Below are 13821 nucleotides of genomic sequence, written 5' to 3' on the forward strand. Positions count from 1 at the left end.
GCCCCACGCACACCCAACCGCCATCAGCAGCTGCCATGCAGACCCTCGGACGCAGGGAGCCAGTGCCCACCCCGCCGGCAGCGCCCGCTGTGGCCGGAGGCGGCGTTGAGTGACTGGCGGGAGAGCTTCCCAGGGTGCTCGCTGGACAAAGTGCACAGGGGCGACAGGCACGGGGCGTGGGGAGCGCTCCAAAGGCGAGGGACCACCTGCTCCCGATGTTCCCCCGCCCAGGAGCAGGAGACCCCGGGCGGGGTCGGGCCAGGCCGCGCCTGACATCTCCGAAGCACACACGGGGGCGACGTGCTGAAGGGCAGGAACTCCAAGAATTAATCACAAATCGAAGACAGCAACACGCCAGCTGCGGAAGAGCCCGCACTGAGCCCCACGACTCCCGCAGCAGCATCCACATCCCGCCCTGCTGACGAACCCCATCCTTGCCCTGAGATTTGAGCCCGCGTCATCCCCTGCGGGAGGGGCCCCTTCACTCCAGCCCGGCCTGTCCGCACGTCTGTCCGCACGTCGCTTCCCTCGGAGACCCGCGGGCGGCCGCAGCCTCCTCCCACCGAAGCTCCACCTGTGTAGCTCACCCCTCAGTCCCGACAGGAAACGGATGCGGGGGCTGCGAAGGGTCTGGCCCCAACCGTCCCCCTCGGACCAGAGTCCCGCGCACGTGCTGCTGTCTGAAGAGTCGTCAAGTCTCTTATCAAGCTGCCAGCACACTGAGGGCCCGCGCGTGGCCCGGTTCCTGCACCACCAGCTCTGCTGAAAAACAGGGCTCCTTGGAGCGTGCCCCCCTCCAAGCTGGTACCAGGCCCCGAGAAGCAGACGGCACCCCGCAAGAGGCTCTGTCCAGGTGCAGATGAGTGCAGGGTGGCGATGCTGATGGGGGCACCTGCCCCTCCCTGGCAGGGACGCCCTAGACCCGCAGGAGCCGGAGTGGCCTTTCCACCCCGGGTCACCTGGGGAACAGCTCAGCAGACGTCCCCCTCGCCCCCCACGCCCACCCCAAGAGTGTCAAAAGACCACCTGACCAATTTGTAAGAGCAAAAAAAGACATGAGGAGCACACACAGGTTAGAAGTGATAAAAAAATAAAATACCCTCCTGCGACCTTCCACTAGACGGAGACTTTATCACACGACCACACGATTCAAGTCGTAAGGAAGCTCGCCCCCGGGGCCCGCAGGCCACAGCGCTCAGGCAGGCCCCCGCGGCTCTGCGCCCCTGCGGCGGGACGGGCTGCCTGTCCAGGGTCGGGCTCCAGCCAGGCCAACGCGGGCAGCGCGGCGCCCCCAGCAGTGACTGCAAACCACGGGCGGCGGTGACGCTAAACGGAACTGGAACTCGGTCCCTCGGGAAGCAGAGCCCGGGCCCCCGGCCGGCCCAGTCCCCAGCCTAGGACGTGAGCTTCGAGTAGCTGGGAGGAGAGAACCGCCTTCGCAGGTACTTGAGGACGTAGAGGGGCAGACAGCTGACCAGAGTGATCACAGACACTTTCCACAGGAAGGACAGCGTGGCGATGAAGTACACATCTGCAAGCAGACGGAGACAGCGTGAGTGGCGCGACGTTCCGGAAGGCCCCCACGTCAGAGCTGCTCACAGCAAAGGCGTCTCATGTCACCAGCACAGGGCCCCGGTACTGGCTCCAGGCCCCCTCCCACATGAGGGAGCTCGCCGAGCGAAGCAGGGACGGTGTCCTCGCCCGCCCCTCCCGACCTGCTCCGCAGCTTCCCGGCGCGACAGGCTGCTTTCAACAATGGGGAGCGAAACTCCCAGCAAAACGCTCCTACGGGTGTTTCTGATTTGGAATCTGGCAGATGGCGTCACTTCCTTTGAGGCTGGCCGCAGGCACGTGGTCGGGAGCAGCCTGACCGTGGGACCGGGGCGGACAGCACCTACTAAGTGCCAGCCGGGGGCCCACGATGTGCTTCTCGCCCAGGCCTGTGGCTGGTTCACAACTAAAGCCACAGCTTCCCGAGAGCAGAGCCACAACTTCCAAGCAACCGGTGACCCTTACCCCAAGTCACTGAGCACACAACATAGTAGGAGCTCCAAAACCCATCCTGAGACACTTCCGGGGTAAGTGCAACCCACTCCAGACTGCTTGTCACGGGGATGCGCCTATTAGCGGGCCAAAACCTTCCCAAGGGTGTCTGCTGATCAACAAGGGGCACGAAGAAACCTCTCCCACGACACACGGCAGGTCTCTCCTGCCAGCGACAGTGCAAGTCCTGCTGGCCAGTCACTGACTCTAAGTAAGACCCACACACCCGACATGTCAGTGGCTCCAGAGCCCAGCACGATGGCCGGCTCCCTGGAGCAACTCTAGTCCTGCAGACTCAGTGGCGCCCCCTCTCTGCCCATCTGCATGGTGCAGCTGTTAGAGAAAACCCCCCATGCTGAAGCCCGAGGTTTCAGTTCTCGGCTACTTCGCCGCTGCCCCCTGTCCCGGGGACTCCAGCGAGACAAGGGCAGGAGGGTGCACTGCCTGGGGACACAGAGCCGGGCCTGCGGCCCTCCCTCAGCAGGCACCGGGCCCTGCACGCCCACCAGCCCCGCCCAGCGCTCACCGATGAACTCGTGGAGGAACACCAGGGAGGCGATGTAGCAGGCCAGGCTGAGCAACTCGGCCACCGTCATGAGCCAGTGCCAGGTCTGGATGGTCAGGGCCACCATCAGCAGCTCGGTGAGGATCAGCGAGGTGAAGGAGATAGCCACGATGTGCACGAACTCCGACTCGAACAGCAGCAGCGCCCCGTACATGATGGTGCTCCCTGGGGAGAGGGACCGTGGGGGCTGCTGCCAGGGACCTGCCGCACGGTCCCGCCAGGAGCATGCACACACACACACACACACACACACGCACACACATGTGCACACACACCGGAGCTCTTCAGGTTTGCCTCTCCCACTGAGGCGAGAAAGGCAGCGCATTCGTGTTACGGACATGAGCATGACATGTGGTAAGGCTCATCGTCCGTGAGCCTCCCGAAGGTTCGGAGGGAAGTGTCACTTGCTGGTTTTCCTGTTTCCTCCTGACTTTCTATCATGAGGTGCTAAATTACAGAGAGAGGGAGGGAGGACCCGGGAGACAGAGAGGGCCGAGGCGGAAGGGCAGGAGCAAGAGCAGAAAGGAAAAGCAGCTGGGAGGAGTCACTCAGAGGAGCGGAGGCACGAGGAGAAATGTCAGCCGTCTTCCCCAGTAACGACCGCTGCAGTAACAACAACGCCGCGTTCACAGTAGTTCACAGCCACAAAAGGCAGCTGCGCTGGGACTCAACTGCCCGGACCCTACGGGAGTGGAAGCCGTAGGGACGGAGCAAGCGGCGGGTGGGGACCAGGGCCGTGGGGCGGGGCCGGAGCTGCTGCTTCTTGGGGACAGAGCACAGGTGTGCAAGGTGACGCCAGAGCGGCTCACAGCAGCGTGACCGTGCTGGACGGTGGCATCTTAAAAACAGGGGGTCGCACCTTTTATGAGATGGCGGCTTCTTGTTTGGTTCAGGTTTTTTTATGGTATGGGTTCTTTGCACACACACACACACACACACACACACGCAGTAACCCAGAGAGAAAGTGAAAGGACCAGGCGATGCAAGGGGCCAGCCAGGGTGTCCTCATCCACGCAGCCCTGCCGAGCGGGCAGTGTCCACTGTCTCATGTTGATCAGAACCAACAGCACAAGAATATACTTAAAGGTGGGGCCGGAAGCCTCTGGACCCCAAAACCCAAGTGAGCACTTGCTTTGAGGGAGTCACAGACAGGTGGGGTGGGAAGGAGACCCACTGGACATCAGGACTTCCCCGCGGGATTTGCTTTCTTTAACCAGATGCGTGTCACATGTCCAAAGACTTCAAAATACCCCCCAATTTTTGAAATGGCAATTTAACCTCCTGCCAACAAAGTCAAGGGCCTCTGGCCTTTCTGCTAGCCTGTCCCCCGTCACTAAGACACATTAACAACGAACCGCCAAAGGCCAGCGTGTATTTGTGCATTAGGCAGGTGCACACAGACCTGGGCCACGGCACAGATCTATTTTGGACACGATGAAACCTACACACGCACAGAAACTCTAGATGTGAGGAACAAATAATACAAACAGACTTTCGCATCTTTTCTGCTCACACACAAGCCACCTCACAAGGCCTCTGCCGTCTGTGGGACCTTCTCTGGAAGCCACTGAAGGAAATATGTGCTCCAGAAACTACAAGGTGACCTTGGAAAGGTATCAGAATATGCTGGAAAGCAATCACTCGTTGGCACAAGGGCTGGACACCCGGCAGGAGTTTCTCTCCGACTTGCACTATGCCGACAGCGCCACCTCTCACATGTGAGTTCACGGTCCTCGCGGACCCTCACGTGCTGGGCAGCTCCCCGGGACACTGCGTCCTACCACTGGTTTAGGGCTCAGCTGCTTCTCCTCCTGTCTGGAGATGGTGGAAGGCTGAGGCTGAGCCAGGGGTCCACCCCAGAGCCCAAGATAAACAGGTGTGCTCCCCCCCCTTACCTTGATAGATGCTAATCAACACCCAAATTAAGAACGTCTTGTAGGACAGCGGCCGCCCCTGAAAGAGAGAACAGGAAGGTTGCCATGTGCCCCCTGCTCCTGTGACACCCCCTCACCCCACCAGGCGCCAGCTGGCTCTCATCAAAACGGGAGCACAGATCTGAGGGAGCACACAGAGAATTAAAGAGAATTGATATTAGGTGGGAATAAATCTGCCTTTTAATTAAAGGGGGGAAAAATCCTTGAGAACAATTACATACACACACCACACACACACATATCTCTCTCTCACACACACACACACACTTTTGAGATGTGTAGAATGGACCTTTCCAGGAGCAGACATAATTCTGCAAAGCGCAACTGGCAGGGACTGAAGTCATTAGTTCCCAGATAATACATTACTGAGCTGTCTAATATTTTACATATGCTTGTGTTTTTTTTTTTAAGAAAAAAATATAAACTGCCACGTCTCCTCAAAAGTAAGAAAATTATCAGTTCACTGGCAGACCTTGAGGAGATCCTTGTACAGCTCGGGGTACAGCATGGCGACTTCCGACTTGACATCTTTGTCCAGGACCAGAGAGAACACAGGGAACATGGTGTAGATGGTGGAGTATCTAGGAGGGAAACCAGCACAGTGAGACCCAGACTGCGGGGGGTCAGCCTGGGCTGCCCCACCTCCCGAACCCGACTTCCTTCCAGCTTCCAGCCAGTCCCCCCACACTGCTTATCCAGCGCCTGCTGCGCCAGGGCCGTGCAGAGCCCCCGAGGCTGGAGAGGGAAGCAGCAGGGGCCTGGCCTCGGGGAGCTTGCGTGCTGGTCAGAGTCAGGGATCGGGCAGTGGGCTCTGCTGTGTTGGCACTGACGAGGGCACTGACGAGTGAGTTGGAGGGCAGCAAATGTCCACCCGCAGCCGGAAGCCAGGGAGCCGCGGGCACACTGGTTCTCCACCAGGCGCTAAAGCCAAATGCTGCCAAGCAGCAAGGTCGGCCTCCACTGCCCCCCTCTGGCCACGAGCTCGCCAGCTCCGAGCCCCATTAACTCAAGAAACTGCCAAAGGGCATCTCTGGACCCGCCTAGACAGGGGCCAGAGACCAAGGTGACCACTGTCCTCCCTCCCTCCCCTGGGCTTTGAGAGGCCCATAAGCCGTGGGCACCTTGCTGGCACCTGCTTACCCGATGATGAGGAATCCTTGATAGAGAGGGACAGAGGCAAAGTAGAACACGGAAGAAAACACAGCCTGTGCCGAGAGAAAGGAGACATCAGCAAGACCAGGACCAAAGCCCTTGTGCTTAGATAATAACCAGCACCCCCACAACTCTGGGGCACATAGTTACGCCGCACTGATGCAAGCACTTCACGGGGATTAGTTCAGCCTGTTCTCACAACAACCCCCTGAGGGGGCACTGTTGCATCATCCCCATTTTGCAAGTGAGAAAGTGAGGCACAGAGAGGTTTGGTGACTTGCCCAAGATCACACAGCTCACAAGCATCGGACTCAGGAGTCACATGTGGGAGGTGAGGCAAACTCCACTCTCCCCGCCCTGGTGATTCGCTCTTTGGCTCCATCACCAGGGAGGAGCTTAGCAAGTGTCCAGAAACACTCTGTCTAGGATCTCCCAACAGCCATGAGATCCAGTCCTTGGGTCACCAAGCACATAAGAGGCCTGGCAGGACCCAACCCAGCTGCCCCTGGAGCCCACCACACCCTAAGGGCCTGGAGTCACAGCCTTGACGTTGGCCCGCGTGTGGGGATGGAGTCGGGAGACTGACTGCTGGGAGATTCTGCACCGGCAGCCGCAGAGGGCAGGGCTGCGGAGAGGGCTTGCTTCTGGCATAACTTAGTCACATTTCTGGAAATTTTTACCAGGAGTCCATGATCTGCTTCTTTTGCAATGAGACAAAGGCAATAAAGATATTTACAAACCCTTCCCAAAAAGTCTGCCTCCCAAGGTAGAAAATACTAGCCCCCAGCCGTGAAAAATAAGCTGGTAAACGGAAGGGGGCTTGATCTCTGAGACCGCTCTGCCTCTGAGCCCCTCAGCTTCCGGAGGAAGGGCCTCACGGCAAATTTCTATCAATACGAATCCAAAGGGAAGCCAAGACATCTGCCACAAGAAGGCTTTTTGAAAACTGGACACAGAGAGAGGCCAAACCATCCCAGCGATCAGATTGTGTCCACCAGGCTCGCTGCCCTTCACGCCCGCTCAGCGCTGGCCTGGCACCACGTGGACGGCAGAGTGGCCCCGTCGATTCAGAACTGGAGGGTGAGCGTCACTCAGGACTCACCCAGGCTGCGCTGCTGCCCTGGAGGATGCTTGTAAAAATGTCAAGAATCTCATGCTCAGCTTTGCAAATCAACATCAGGAGCCTCCTACCTGCTCCTCATCTTAGGGGAGCGCTTGGGAGGAAATGACAACCCTATGTCCACGTGTCCCCATGCCAAGGGGCCCCCATCTGGGGCGCGCTCCCCGCCAGCCACCCACACAAAGACTGCGTCCTCATCCTGGAGCTCATCTCTGACTTGATGTCAGTGGGGACTTCTGGGCAGAATCAGCATGCGCAGGGCAGCTTTTGCGAGTGTGCCCAGGGCCGTGATGATTAACCTCCCGGTGATTAAAACCACGGTGCTGCCAGTCCCACCGCCGAGCTGACACGGATTACAGGGACAGATGTGTCTGATGAGGCGCCAGCTGTGTGGGTTTAGATCGCGTTCACAACAACCACTTTGAGGCCCCTGCACACACATCTGCAGCTGGTATTGAAACCGTCACCTCGCCCCCAGGGGTGTGGGTGCAGCCCGAGAGCCTCATGTTCATACAACAGCACCCCTGGCGCTTTGAAAGGCAGGACGCCTTCCATGCACGGTGAAAAAGCTCCCCACAAAGCCAAGGTCCGCCTGGCGTTTCTACATCATCCTGTTCTGTTCTTGAGGTACCGTCAGTCCTTGAGACCTGATGGGGACTCTTGTTCGAAGTAGCTCCATCTAAGGGGTGTCTCCTCCCATCTCACAGGGGGACGACGGAGGCCTGCGTGGTCAGTGTCCCAGAGACACCGGAGGGTACTGCCAGGAAGGGGCAGGGGCTGCCAGCTCTCATCCTACATCCTCACCACTTCCGTGGAGGTATTTCCCCTCCATGCCCCCAGAGGAGGAGCACTCAAAAGCTTCCCATTCCTAAATGTTTTCTTTCCCGTCTTCGGCCTCCTTCCTGGTCCCCGCTTAATTGCTAGCACCAGATCACAGATTTTGAAGGCGCTGGTGAAAGTGAAGCGGGACAATAGTTCATGCACTGCAGACTCCTTTTGTGCGGAAGCCAGAGAGGAAAGACGTCTTCCCCACTCCCGGCCCCCAAATGGAGGACACGCAAGGAGCAAACACGCATTCAGGATACAGGTTTTGGGGACCCCACGGCTGGGCAGACTTAATCCCTGAGGGACACTGCACACGGTTCTCACCCTTGGTATGCCTCATGGGCTCAGTCATCGCCGCTGCCACAGGAGACACCGGCCTGACGCCGTGGTAGAGGCAGCAGTCAGGAAAAGCCAGGCTCACCTTCGTGTGTGCAAACTTAGGGCCAGGGGATTCCTTTGGAACTTACCTCTGCACTTTTCCCTCTGGCAAACCAACTCGAACAACTCTTCCCTGATTAAGACAACGCTGGTCATTCACGCGACACCCCCCCGTGGCCAGCGCTCTCAACAGACACCTCCTAGCATTCACATCCACCGCACACCGCAAGGATGGCCTTTGTCACCCGACAGAGCAGAGTCTGGGGTATTCAAGGTTATCAGCAGGAAAGTGGCCAGGAAGGATTTAAGCTGGCCTTGCGAGACGTGGGAGCTCCAAAGCACAGCCCAATTCTCAGGCTTTTCCAAGAGAAACACATGGCCAGGTGCACCTGCAAGGTGCCAGCTGCCCACCCACCTGCATGGTGCTAATACACAGGCTCCGATGGATCACGAACTGGCTGAGGGCAGCAGACCGCTTGTAGCTGTTCCGACCATGGACCATGAGCAACCGGCCAAGATGCTTGAACTGAGTGATGGAGAAGTCTGCCGCCAGGGAAGCCTGCTTTCCTTCCTAAAATCCGATGAAATTGGGCACCGTCGAAAGCACAAGAGGTCAAGGCAAGCACATTTCTTTTAATTGAAAAAGCAAGACACTGTAAGGAGATCTTTGAAGAACTTCAATAAAGAGATTCTTTGGTTTCAGGCTATTCTCGGTTGGTGGTCCAAGACTAATTTGATTTTTTAAAAGGAATTTATTTAAATAAAAAACATCCCCAATCACAGATAGTTATAATTTGGAGGTCAAATGGATCAAGTATTAAGCCTTGGGGGTTAAGCCCAGCCCATAATGGGTATCAGAAGCAAAGAATTATTCAAAGACAGGCATTTTGTAACAGTCAGACCCCCTGAGAGCTACACAGAAGGGGGGCGGGGGGACCTGATGCTACTGACAGCATTAAAGGAAAATGCCTGAACATACATCTTTGCACATTTATAGAAATGGAAGTAATTTACAGTCGGGCCACATAATGGAATTCTCTCCTCCTAAAAGGTGCCTGAGCACAACACACGTGCCTGGCCCACACTCACGCCAAAAACCAGGAACGGAATCAAGTCACCGGGACCCGCAGATGGCAGGGACGTGCCCCAACTGTCCCCACCGCTTCAAACACCAACATCACACAACCCACCTCCAGAGAAGATGGAGGGGCCTGCCCCAGATGAAGGAAGATTAAAGAGACACCAAGACAGGCTGAGAAATACAACATGTGGTCCCTGACTGGTTCCTGAAGGAGCGGGCGGGCCCTCCCCGCCGCGCAGCCGCTCACCTTGCCCTCGACGCCCACGCCGCAGTCCGACTCCTGGATCATGCTGACATCGTTGCCACCATCACCTGCGGGCCACAGAGCAGAGAAAACCCGGGAAGCTGGAGAAGCCAGAAACTCGCCTGCCACAGGGGATCCCCACCATGACCCCCACCATCACCCCACATACGACTGCCTCTGTGCCCTGCTCTAATTGCTCCCTTAAACCTGGGTGCACCCCTATTTTCCAGCAGAGGAGCTGCGCATGGGAGGGACCAGGCGACTGGCGGAGGGTCCCGGCCCTGAGCAGTGGCCGGGGACCCTGCCCGCCCCTCTCCAGGGAGCACCCCCATGCCAGCCCCGCATCAGAGGTGTGGGGGGCCAGATAACCCTCAGCAACAATTCCCCTGCACCCTGGTGAGTGCTTTTGATAAGCACAGCCCCCACTGATTCCCCCCAAGCACCCTTGGGTGAAACCACTGCATTATCCCCATTCCACCAATGAGCTGAGCACTTGGCTGGTGAAAGACCAGCAGACACAGGTCCTGCCCCTTCACGCTCCGCACAGCTGCGTCCGTGTCCCTGGCAAAGGAAGCCCAAGTGCAGAAGGAGAGGCCTGGGGTACCCTTATCTGCTCTTTCTCAGAGGGAAATATTAAAAACAACAACAACGACAAAAGCAGGGCCAACGCCCACAGGAAGGGGAGGGGTATCAGGACCCGAATGGAGGGAAATCTGGAGAACAGGCCCGAGTGTCCTGGGGGCATGGTCGGTGGGGCGGCAGGGCCGCTGCCTACCTACTGCACAGGTGAGCTTGCCGGTGCGTTCCTGCAGCAGGCGCACGATCTGGGCCTTCTGGGTGGGGGCACAGCGGCAGCAGACCACGGCCGGGCACTGGCAGGCCAGCTCCATGAACTCATACTCGTAGTACTTGAGGCAGACCTGGGGGTGGGATGGTGGGTCAGCCCAAGTGGCCTCCCTGACACCTCAGGAAGGTGCACGCTCCTGGGGGGCCGTGGGGAGGGTCCCAGTACCCACCTCCAGGGAGTCTCCCGAGATGACCAGGGCGCAGTCATGTTTCCGGCGGAAGGCGTTCAGCTCGAGGTGGGCCTCGCCGCGGTTGGTCACCTGCAAGGGGACAGAGAGTGGAAGCAGCTCTCTGGAGAGGGCGGAACGTCAAACAGCAGCTTCCTGCAGCCCCTGTGAAGACAATGACCGCCCCGGCCGAGGCCCCTTCCTCCCAGCACAGACCCAGAGCCAAACCTAGTTCTGCTTGCCATGTATGCGTGGGAATCGGGGAGCCAGTATACCAGCCCCGTCTGCAGCCCCCCAGGGCAACTGTGACCCACATAAGAAAAATAACAGCGACAAATGCTTTCATGGCGTGCCAAGCGCTGTGCTCAGCAGATTCATGGACTGCTCCATTTATTCCACATGACGCTACGAGAGCCAACAGGCCCCTCTGCTTGACCCCTAGGAGGCCGGGCAGAGCAGGACCTGGCAGCTGGTCTGGAGAGGCACACGGGCACCCAGGGCAGGCACCAGGAGCCAGGCGCCCGGCAGGGCCAGCAGCTGCCCCATAAAGGGGCAGACGGGCAACTCCGGGGACCTCCCCAAAATATCCAGGGTCCCTCCAAGTTGTCTGGTGTCCTGGCTCTGAGTGCAGGCTCCCAGTCCCTTGAGCCCCAGCTCTGTGAACCACGACGGGCCTGCTGGCTCCCAGCGTCCCAGCAGCTGCTCCAGCCTGAATTGTCCTGGTCAAGTACCTGTCACTTGGGCAGGAAACTTCTCATTTGCCCAACTAACAACCTCCTTCAAAGCACTCCTCAAGACTTCCCTTGGGGGTGGGGGCAGACCGGCCCCTGGCTGTGATCAGGAGCTGACTTCTTATCCAAGGGCCTGGCGTGCAAGGGTCCGCGAAACCTGACAACCCCGCCTTCCAGGTGCACGGACGCCTGTGCACCCTTCATGCCCATGTGCCCGATTTCACCAGCTTCTTGAAGGGGCCCCCGTCCCCTTAGGGGCCCAACCCCAGGTGGCGAGGTGGTGGGTGAACCTCAGCGCCCCCACCATGTGGCCCGATGCAGAGGACGCTTTACCAGCCGGAAGATGTGGATGTCCTGGTTCCTGGTCACCAGATGTGCATTCTTGGCTGTGCACGTGGCTGTCTCCAGCTTGTCCCCCGTCAGCATCCAAACCTGAAGTTAAGATATGAAAGGGCACCTTTGATGGCACTGAGGCCGCCTTGCCTGCATCGGCAGAGTTTCCAAGAGCACTGAGCTAACTTGATACGTTACATTACCTCTTGGGGGCTCATGGTGTCCCCGACACAGCACAGGAAACACCCTGATTCAAGGGTGTCGGGACCCTGAGCCTCCACCAGCAGCAGCAGAAGCTGACGTGATGCCTTCAGACATCATGAAGCTCGTCCTGAGTGTCCTAATCCCCCTTCTGGGGATTTTTCTTACAGCCATAAATAATCTCACAGAGGGCAAAGGCCTATGCACGAGGGGTCGCCTTCGTGTCGGACAGGAAATACTGACTTGTCATGTCACTCATGGGTCTCTCTACCCACGACTTGCTGGGGGTGAGCCCCAACTAGCAAGCATGGACTGTCCGCTCGCTGGCTCTTCCACACTCCCCAAAGGCCTCTCTGCCTTTCGCTGCTGTGAGCTCAAAGAGGGGAGGTGACTTGCCCAAAGCCACACAGCGAGCTCCTGCTCCACCCAGGCTCGAACCAGGTCTGCAGAGTCCGCTACAACCTCCCGCTCAGACACTTTTACCCATTAACCCTTTGTACTCTTTGCTCCCGGGAGGGGGTTGTTGAAAACCTCAAAGGAAATCTCAGCTGGACCACCTGAGGGCCACGTTCACGAGGCCCCTTCACAGAGACTTCACATGGCAGGAAGCGGAAGCCTTGGGACGCCCCATCGCTGGCCAGGGGCCCTGGTGGCAACCACAGGGGTGCGATTTGGACCCCGGTGGGGAGTGGGTCAGGACGAAGGTGTGGCAACTTGCTGGGGAGGGCAGAGCCCAGGACATGACACCGCAGCCCTGACACGTCCAGTGCTCCAGAAGGCTCCCTGGTGGAGGTGCAAACCCTGTGCACCCTGCGCCCAGCTCCCTGAACCCGCTCGCAGACGCCCTCTGCTGGTCTCTCCAGGTCACACTCCTGGGGAAGTACTTTTTGGTCCCAAACTTTAAAAAAATGCAAAGAAGGCAATTTGGGAGGACAAGCGGACAGAAGGCCAGCCAGTCGCTCAACAAGAACACAAGAGACATGCCTGCCTGCGGAACACGGCACTGAGGCCCGAGGAGACGGCGCTTCTGCCTCCCGGGCCCCCGCCCCGCGGGCCAGGCAGGGACAGCTAACACGTGCTGCCTTCCAGACCAGCCACCAGGGCGGGTGCGAGCGCCCCTCGCTGTCCAGGCGCCCCGCCCTCACTACTGCCAATATCCCTACTGATTTGTCACTACGAGCACCCCCATTAATTTTCAGACTCCACTAGCTGTTGTAAGTCTGGAATTCATTTCCACATGGCAGGTTATTTCAGCCCCGGTCCCAGCAGGCCGGCCCTACCTTGATGCCCGCATTCCTCAGGGTCTCCAGCGTGGGCCTCACGTCGGCCTGCAGCTGGTCCTCCACCCCAGTCAGGCACAGCAGCTCCATCTCCATCTCCAGGCTCTCAATCACCGTGGCCACTTTGAGGGAGCGGTCATGCACGCTCAGCTTGGCCTGGACGTAACGGGCCTGAGACACACCGGGGAACAATCACGGGTGACCGAGGGGCACCAAGCACAGGGTGGGCCATGCAGGGGACATGCCTAAAGTCCGCCCTGTACGTTCACCTGCTGTGTGACTTCTGGAAAGTCACAACTTCTCCGAGCCTGACTGTTTTCACCCATGAAGCAGCACTAACAGCCCCCGCCACACTGGATGCAGCTAAGATGAACACAACCCAAGACCTTAAAACACAGGGGGTTCGCACGCACTTCATAATCAAGAGGTCTTCATCACCAGGTTTTCTGAAGACAAAGCCCCACTTCCAAAGATACCCACCCTTCGGTTTAACTCCCTCTTCACAGTGTTAACAAAGACCTGGGAGAAAATCAAAACCCCCTAGGGGTCTGGCCTCAAAGCACAGGCCTTTACAACTCAAAGGAAGATGGACTATGTCAGGGACAGGATCCTGCTCAATGAAACTCACAAAGAACTGAAACACGACCAGAGATCCCAGCATGTGGAGCCAGGCCAGGCCCAGGAGAGGTGTGTGTACACCTGTGCATGCTTTGTACACATGTGTGTCTGTGTACATGTGTTCATGCGTGCACTGAGTTTCATGCAGGGCTGGGAACACAAGGCCCTGCCCTTGAGGGCCATACAGTCTATGGGACAAGATGACAGTCAACCAGGCATTTTTAGCTGAACGCTTGGCTGTGAAAGTCAGTGAGCTTGTCCAATGCCAACATTATTTACAGCTTAAAAAAATGAGGGCTCCAA

General features: G+C 58.1%; 1 protein-coding gene across 3 annotated transcripts in view; it reads right to left on the reverse strand.

Moving 5' to 3' along the window:
• Positions 1-985: 985 nt before the first annotated feature.
• Positions 986-13821, reverse strand: part of ATP9A (ATPase phospholipid transporting 9A (putative)) — an 82544-nt gene continuing 69708 nt past the window's right edge. For all 3 annotated transcript variants that reach the window (XM_037500548.2, XM_037500532.1, XM_037500541.2), the window contains exons 18-28: positions 12901-13071; positions 11420-11518; positions 10359-10448; positions 10118-10262; positions 9346-9410; positions 8433-8588; positions 5683-5747; positions 5015-5123; positions 4504-4561; positions 2570-2773; positions 986-1531 (exon numbers count right to left, since the gene is read on the reverse strand). In XM_037500548.2, coding sequence (XP_037356445.1) covers positions 1395-1531; positions 2570-2773; positions 4504-4561; positions 5015-5123; positions 5683-5747; positions 8433-8588; positions 9346-9410; positions 10118-10262; positions 10359-10448; positions 11420-11518; positions 12901-13071 — 1299 coding nt within the window. In that variant the 3' untranslated portion in view covers positions 986-1394. The remainder of the gene's footprint in view (positions 1532-2569; positions 2774-4503; positions 4562-5014; positions 5124-5682; positions 5748-8432; positions 8589-9345; positions 9411-10117; positions 10263-10358; positions 10449-11419; positions 11519-12900; positions 13072-13821) is intronic.

The sequence above is a fragment of the Talpa occidentalis genome, unplaced genomic scaffold (assembly GCF_014898055.3).
Source record: "Talpa occidentalis isolate TD23 unplaced genomic scaffold, MPIMG_talOcc4v2.1 talOcc4.10, whole genome shotgun sequence".
In the NCBI taxonomy this organism is placed as follows: Eukaryota; Metazoa; Chordata; class Mammalia; order Eulipotyphla; family Talpidae; genus Talpa; species Talpa occidentalis.